The 8,178-nt window shown below is 36.5% G+C and overlaps 1 protein-coding gene across 1 annotated transcript; it reads right to left on the bottom strand.

Moving 5' to 3' along the window:
- Positions 1–680: 680 nt before the first annotated feature.
- LOC121804960 (diacylglycerol kinase 5-like) lies at positions 681–6,430 on the bottom strand. The gene is made up of 14 exons (XM_042204692.1): positions 6,180–6,430; positions 6,014–6,082; positions 5,425–5,632; positions 5,210–5,332; positions 4,896–5,024; positions 4,328–4,413; positions 4,058–4,181; positions 3,799–3,847; positions 2,896–2,978; positions 2,066–2,133; positions 1,588–1,662; positions 1,411–1,498; positions 1,217–1,333; positions 681–1,087 (listed from the first exon to the last, which is right to left on the bottom strand). The coding sequence occupies exons 2-14, from the start codon at positions 6,076–6,078 to the stop codon at positions 773–775; spliced, it is 1,530 nt and encodes a 509-aa protein (XP_042060626.1). The 5' UTR covers positions 6,079–6,082; positions 6,180–6,430; the 3' UTR covers positions 681–772.
- Positions 6,431–8,178: the final 1,748 nt, after the last annotated feature.

Here is an 8,178-nt window from a genome sequence, read left to right as displayed (position 1 = left end):
TTGCCACGTCACACCACTGGTATTGCCGCTGTATTTAGAAAAACCATCAACAAGACGACACAAATACACAAAAACACTCACATAGCTGTTGAATGAAACCCCCAGATTCATGGCCTCTAGTATTTTCTAAAGCAGGGGCTTGCCCGTTGAAAGTTGAAACTAAGTTGATCAATCTCCATCTTCGTATAAATATAAATACCCACTCCTTCCACTGCATAAAAAACTTCACTTAAATTCGAATTTATTTAATCTCTACTCATAAAAAATGAGCTCTACAAGCAAGGCTTGGTTAGTAGCAGCGAGCGTGGGAGCAGTGGAGGCGCTGAAGGATCAAGGCTTCTGCAGATGGAATTATGCTTTCCGACTTATTCAGCAGCGCGCTAAAGCCAATCTCAGATCTTATTCTTCTCACTCTAACAAACTATCTCCGGCGGCGATGACGATCACAAAGATGCCATTGATTCAATCGGAGGAGTCTCTTAGAACTGTTATGTATTTGAGTTGTTGGGGCCCCAATTGATTAATTTATGTATACACATTTGTACAGTATATACTATGATTATATCAATTCCATTACCACCTACTTTCTTCTTCAACTTAGTTCATCTCTGCGACTGCACTAGTTTCGATTTATATCTTCGGTGTCGGTTAATGTGAAGTAGATAAGAGAGAGAGAGAGATGCATCTGTACAATATACACAAAACTAAGTGGAGAGCTGTACTACAGTTAGATGCTATATATCTAAAGTCATCTCCAATTAATCTAAGATTTTCAACTAAGGCTTGCAATGTCAAAGTCATCTGGCAATCTAAAAGTATTGGCTGCACCTAACTTCTTTCGCTCTTCTTCCTCCTCGTACTCACTGCTGCATCCATCGTGTAAGGAGCTGTTTGTCGAATATGGTGCTGTGATACTTCTTGAGAGGCAGTGTCTATTAGCAAGAATGCTAACTTGCCCGAAGTGCGAAATCTCAATCATGACAGTGTCATCATCCTGTGGGAGGGGCTGCTTCCATGGTTCCCCGTCGATCCTCATGCACGCATGATCAGCAGCACCCTTTTCAAACTCGAAACGGATTCTGTTTGCCTATACACAAACAACACAACTCTTAATTAACTCATAAATATCATTGAATAAAGGAATGGCTATATATGGAGTTTCCATTCCAAATCAAGATGACTTGATTAAAGTTTGAGAAATGCTTCTATCACTTACTTGTGCTAGGCGAGTCCCATGCCCATTTGGAGCATACAATACAAGTCCATGCCACGCATCTCGAAATCCAACCACTTCGAAGAATCCATCATCCACATAGGGTGGAGTTAAGTCTCTCTTTGGGTAACAGGGGGGAGCTTAAGTTAGCACATTATTTGGAATATGATTGTGGGATAAAATCAAATAATACTAACCGAATGAAGCTTCTGCTTACTAGGTCTTCCCCAAGGATTAAGACCTCCTGAGAAACTAGGCAAGTTAAGGCAAACAATGGATCTGATGCTGTATGCAAAATTACAAATAGCAATCCCAGGTCAGAAGAAACCTAATATTGAATGAGGAAATAAACAATATAAATCCATAAGAATTACCTCCGTGGTATGTCAAGATCTATCCATTGTCCTGCCTTTTTCATGATTTTAACCTTTGCCAACTGAGCTATATTTCTGTAAATAAACAAACAGGATTGTTATCCTCACTATATAAACTTTGGAAGATAAAGAAACAACACATTATCCCAGCACAGAAAAAACTGATGCAGATAGAAATTGGCACACTAGAACTAGGGAAGGAAATTATCAGAGCATTAAGATTCATGGGAATTGGAGAACAAGGAAAAACAAACATTTTTAAACTATGAATTTAAGGAGCATCCCATTCATCAATGCATCTGTTTCTTTCCCAATTCTGACATTGTGGATGTGGGCTTGATGTCAACCAATGAACATGAATACACTAAAAAGCAATATAAGTTTAAGAATCATGGGAGAGCAGGACTCCTTAGAAATGGAAACTAAAATGATAAAAACAAAAAAAAAATCAGATAGGAAGGACAATTGGTGATGTTACCTTGAAGACGGATGTGTCAGGGATGCACAAAACCATCCTTGCGTACAGCTAAGCTTTGCATATGTAGTCTACATAAATTAACAATGACAATGAGACTGAAAAACAATATGATAATATTAATAAACAAAGATAACAAATTTTCACCCGAAATTTCTGCCAAAGATGTAAGAGTGGAATAACCATATATGCTTTTCTAAAATAACAATAACATCCTGATTTAATAATTGAAAACAAAGTCCCTGATTTGCACTAAATAACATTGTTTGACTGACTTAATTAACTGAATCACTATGCTAGGTTTTGTTAATACAATAGGAAAGATGGAGAAGTTTACAAGCAAGCAGTCTAGTTTGGCAAGTTTTATGGAGTACCAGAATGTGAGACTGACAAGATTCAGGAGAAGAGCCAGCACTTGATTCATGGTCTCATGTACAGCCATTTCTCATAACGGAAACATATTTTGATTCATTTCTTACTTATTCACTTTCAATCACATAGAATCATGCTCTACCATATACCATCTACAATATCCGTAACTTTATTCCCCTTTATGATTGACTAATCTCCATCACTATGCCATATTTTACCTTTCTAAAGTCAACAATACATATTCTCATTGGAAATGTATCCACTCTATCCAAAGCCTTGTTATCTAAACGAGATGTGCATACAGGAAATTTCAGGCTAGCGTTTGAGAGGTCCTCTTATAATTAACTTATATAGGAACGGAGTATCTTGAGATAGAAGGCACCAGCTACAGTAGCATTCTAAGTTGTCACATTATGTTAGATCATGCAACAGGGAAGCAAGTATAGAAGACAGATATGAACCTGATTAACTAATTGATTTTTAAATTTTTCCGGATTCTGCTTTCTCGCTGAATGAAATGCATATGAAACTTGTGCATCCATGCCTGTAAAATAGTCTTGTTTAACCATATGACTTATATAAATTTAAAACACACACACAGAGCAAAATAAAATTAGGAATAAATTAAAAATAACTCCAAATACTCCATATTTGGAGCATAAATTAAGCCAAAATCAAGCCCTGTTACTTTAAACCATAACCATAGTTCTCAGTATCTAGTCTGCAAATACAAAATGCAGATTCTGCATTTAGAAAAGCAGAATACATAGGTGCTAGTTGTTAATGCTTGAGACTTGAGAGAGCACCAGTTCACGTCAAAGAGTGACTCAATATATAAGAATGGAATGGTTGATTCCAGAATATACTGCATGTACCTTCCAAGTATGAATTGAGTTATTTTGTGTCTTAATAAATTTATCTAGTTTCCATCCATCATAATAAGCTCCTCACTGTTGTACGATATCAAACTCATTCATACTTCCAGCCTATAGCACTCAACACATTATGATAAAAATACTGCAGTGAGTTTTAAGTTTGGTAAAAGGAACATGGATAGAAACAAATACTGAACCTCCACATACTCCGATGATATTATCAGAAATGAGAACTTGAAGGAAAGTTAAACAGAATTAAGCGATTCAGACTACATGTTAAGCTTCATAAATACTTAAAGTAATTTATCTAAACGTCCAGGAACAAACTAACTTTAATAAGGCAATATGAAGATAACTGCTGAAGAAATAAGGTTAGGAAGCTGCAAAAGTTCAAAAGAATCTCAAATACACCAAGGGACTCTTCATAACTAGAAACATCAAGAGAGGAATCAGAGGATGGAGAAATAGCAGAAACATACAAGAACTTACCCATGCTAAAATAATTCCAAAATCCCCCCCTGAACGTGTTGTATCCTTCCTGAAACATACACATTGTGATTAGTACACTTCAGAGTCAAGTATCCCTGCAACTAATCAATGTCATCATAAAACAGATAAATAGGTGATAAAACAAGATGATAAATGATGAAGCCCATATTATTAATATTCATCTTCCTCCTCTCTCTCTCTCTCTCTCTCTCACTGGGGCTCTGTCTTCATTTATTTAAAGCATCGAGTAGCTTAGTACCTCATTCATTTCATCTGTGGCGGATACACGTTTGAAGGCATGCAAGGAGTGCGGAAGGTCAAGAGGTGCAAGAGGCTCATATGAACCATCTTTAGGAGTTCTCATCCGCATTAGAATATGCCAGCTGCATCAAAACAAAGAATACAAAAGAGGTAATGGGTCTCTTGAATAGAGAATAAAATTTAACATTGACCCAACAGCTTAAATTACCAAAATATGGTAACATGCATTATCTTGAAAGGAAAACTTGGACACCGAAACTGCATCTACCTGTCAATTTTCATCTCTTTAGCACCTTTGACTTTTTTAAAGAATAACTTCACAGATTGACAGTCTGTTCCAGGATTTCTTTTCCCCTTTAAAGGTAGGAAGCAGATTTAGGACAATATATGTTTTAACAATAGGAAAGTATAAGCTACCGATAACAATAAAAAATGCAGGATGGACTATGTAGAATCACAGCTCACGTAGAAAACGTGCAGATGAGGTAATTGCAGAATGAAATTTGATTAATACAAAAGATTTGAAGGAGGGGTCAGTCAGACATACAAGGAAATTCACCAAGTAAAATAAACTCATGCATTAAAATTGATAATATTAAGATTCCGCCATAACAATATACATGGTCAATTTTCTGCTAGAAGCTATTGGACAGGTAAACAAATGAAAGGTGTCTACTAAAAGATATAGACAAAAGGTTAAGCTATAGAGTCATGCACCAAGGGCATAAGATAATTTGCACATACATGGCACGTTCTCCATCTGAAATTATAAGGATTTTAATATTATATGAGGTTATTCATTTTGTAATTGAGGCCACGGTAAGGTCCAAGCTTACCCAACCAAATGAAAAAGGGAGATTGTTCCCTGTCCCTAGTGGCATAGTAGCGATTGGAGGTGGATGCGATAGCTTAAGATCAGAAACCACTCCAAGGAGCCACCCAGCTGTTCCATCACCACCGGCAACCTGGAATAACAAATGAATTTAGCAGGAGTACATTATTGTGGTAAGACTTTTTTGAAAGAAGTAAAAAAATAAGTGATCTTGTTAAGATCTCTTGATTTAGTCAAATATTATGTCATTATCTTTGGCACTGCTCAACAAAAACTCTATTTTCATAAGTATGTTCATCAATACACTATTCCACTTACTATGATACGTAATCTTGTTTGAATCTCAGCAGAAAATCTATCGCCGTTTTGCTTGTGCTTCTCCAAATTGAAATAAAGCTGGTGGAGCATCTTATCAGGTGCCTTTTCCCCAAGATCAAACACCTGAATACCAGTAAAACTAAGCTAAAGGTCCTCGAGAAAAACTTGCACTCACTCCGTAGTCCATTCCTGAGCAGTCAAAACTGGAAACAAACCTGATTTTTGTTAAGAAGACTACAGCATGTTAGTAAAAGTTCACCTCCCAACTGCCCCCCACTTTTTGTGTTGATGAATACGATCAGAGGACATTCAGGAACACGAGCTTGTTGTTCGATTTCTAAATCAGGAAGAAGTATGTAATCTGGAATGTAATAATCCTTCAAAATTTGTACTGCTTCGGAATTACCAACCACAGCTTCTTCACTGAACAATAACAAGAAAGACACAATAAGGAGAAAGCATGTAGTGCAAATGATTATTCAAAATTCAATCCCTTCACATTCCTGGAAATCCTCAGCCCAAAGTTGGAATCGGAGCATATTTTGTGTGATTATTGATAAAGGTATTAGTATGCGAATATATTTACAAAGTTCAAGTACTGTAATTAGGCACATATCCTCAGTCACCTTATGCATAGACTAATTTTACATTGTACAAATAGGCACATCATATTATAATGAAACCAGAATAGAGACATACAGAAACGAAAATATGCATGTTTCTGCTTCCAAAAATAAAGATGAGTATCACAGAGAATATATCTGTTTATTAATCGGAACAACATCCTCACGAAGCAGTACTCACGTTTTAACAAAAATTCTACGAAATGATCGCCTGAGTTCCTGAGTCATAACGACCGATTCCAGCATCAACCTGGAAGCGTAATTCGGCGAAAATCGGTTCAAAATTAACCACGCCGCAGAGAGGAAAGCAAAACCTGGAATGGAATTAAGTAGGAGTAATACGTTACCTGAGGAACAATTATACGACGAAGAGTCAAAAAAGTGAAAGGAGTAAAGAAACAGATTTGGTAAAGGATATTTAAATTCGTGATGGCGAGAGAAAGCGCGTGAATAGAAGAACAATGGAGAGAGGAAACTGGAAATGGAGTTGGTGAGGAACGCATTTCCTGCGTAGATTCGTAGGCAGGTACCAACCAACTGGTCGTAGGCTCGTAGAGGAATTGGAAGAGGAAGAGGAAGAGGAAGAGGAAGAGGGAGAATCTGATTACAGCACGCCAAATGGTATGGGACCACTATTTACTTTTCTTTAATCCAATTTTAAGCCGTCGTAATCCGTCTTGATTAAATGGTTTACTCAGTAATTACTAGTCATTCTCATTCGATGGCAAAACGCAAACAAAATTCTGACTTTTGTCAAATACTCCCAGGTCCCACAAAATTTGCCCCATTATATTATTTTCATTCGTTCCATAAAATTTGTTTTAGTTCAAAAAAAAATAGAAATTATATACACCCGTAAATCTTCTTAATATGAAACTCTTATTCTACTACATAGCTTTATGGGACGGAGGCAGTAGGAATTAATAATCTTTACCATTCAAGAATCAGAATATTTTGCATTCATGTCTTTTTGCTGATTTTCTCATAGGTTATAATTTTGTTATCTTCCCACAATTTGATTGCCTACAATTAATGATCTTTAATCTTTACAATCTAAGAATCAAAATAATTCTATAGTATAATAAGTATATAATATCATTGAGTATTATTGATTTTAATTCACGTTTTTTAATGATTTTCTCTTAAGTTATGACACTTGTTGATATATTTTTTTGTTAATTTTATGAAAAAAAATAAATCACAAATTTATTAAGTAATTAATTTCACACATCAATTTTTATTGATACATAAACGTGTAAATATTTTTATATTAAATCTTGTAAAAAAATAATTTTTGAAACCATATATTATTAATTAATTAATGTCACACATCAATATTTACTTACATGAATGTGTAAATATTTTTAGTTTAAGAATTAAGACCCTAAAGTAGCGATGTTTACTATCCAAGAATTTAAAGTAGTCTCATAAATGTGTAAAGTATATCACGTGATATCATAAATTTAATTTTAAAGATATGTTCTTTATTCTAAAAATATGTACTTTAAATATTTTGATATATTTTCATGTTGATCTGTCACTATAAGTTGACATGAATCTTTACTTTTTATCACGTGTATATTAATTATTTCTCTCTTATTATCGATCTCTCTCGCAGTCTCTTAGACCATCCACAACGCGTCTCGCGCCGGGCTCGCATCTCGTCTCGGAGAGACGAGACCCCCGCGAGACGCATTGCAGCGCCCATCTCGTCTCCAGCTCGCGACCGTCTCGTCGCGTAGCTCGTCTCGGAGAGACACGAGACGAGCTGTCTCGCCACGCGCCAGGGACACGTGGCACGTCCCCATGCGTGCGTGACGCCCACTCGCTGGCCCGCGAGTGGGCGTCGTCACTGATGACGCAATAATTCATTTTTTTTTAAAAAATCGATTTTTAATAAAAAAAAAAAAAATTCAAACGGTAATATTACCGTTAAATATTTATTTTCATTTTTTAAATTTTTAATTTTTTTACTCTATAAATAATTCTATTCCATACTCATTTCAAACACAAACACACATCTATTCCTCTCAAATCCTCTCTATCACTCCAATTTCCATCTTCAATCAACTCAAACAAATGGATCCTTTTGAGCAAATGCGCCAATTAATGGAACAATCACTCGAAGAAGATCGACGACGAGAGGCGGAGGAAGCCGCACCACCCCCACGACGCTCCCGGAAGTACATCAATCGGAACCGGGAGGAAGCCGCCGCACGGTTAGTACGCGACTACTTCTGCGATAACCCGATTTGGGGAGATACCTATTTCCGTCGCCGTTTCCGCATGCGGAAACCGCTATTTCTCCACATAGCGAATACTTTGGCGGCCAGGGAGGAGTTCTTC

This window comes from Salvia splendens, chromosome 5 (assembly GCF_004379255.2).
Source record: "Salvia splendens isolate huo1 chromosome 5, SspV2, whole genome shotgun sequence".
Taxonomy (NCBI): domain Eukaryota; kingdom Viridiplantae; phylum Streptophyta; class Magnoliopsida; order Lamiales; family Lamiaceae; genus Salvia; species Salvia splendens.
Note: the sequence above shows the minus strand (reverse complement) of the source record. Positions and strands in the feature narration are given on the sequence as shown.

Excerpts from the sequence above, each read along its gene's own strand:
- LOC121804960 (XM_042204692.1), bottom strand. The coding sequence starts at position 6,078 with ATGCTGGAATCGGTCGTTATGACTCAGGAACTCAGGCGATCATTTCGT. Across the intron at positions 5,633-6,013 it reads CGTAGAATTTTTGTTAAAAC|TGAAGAAGCTGTGGTTGGTA; the intron begins GTGAGTACTGCT and ends GTTATTGTTCAG. Across the intron at positions 5,025-5,209 it reads AAACAAGATTACGTATCATA|GTTGCCGGTGGTGATGGAAC; the intron begins GTAAGTGGAATA and ends TTGTTATTCCAG.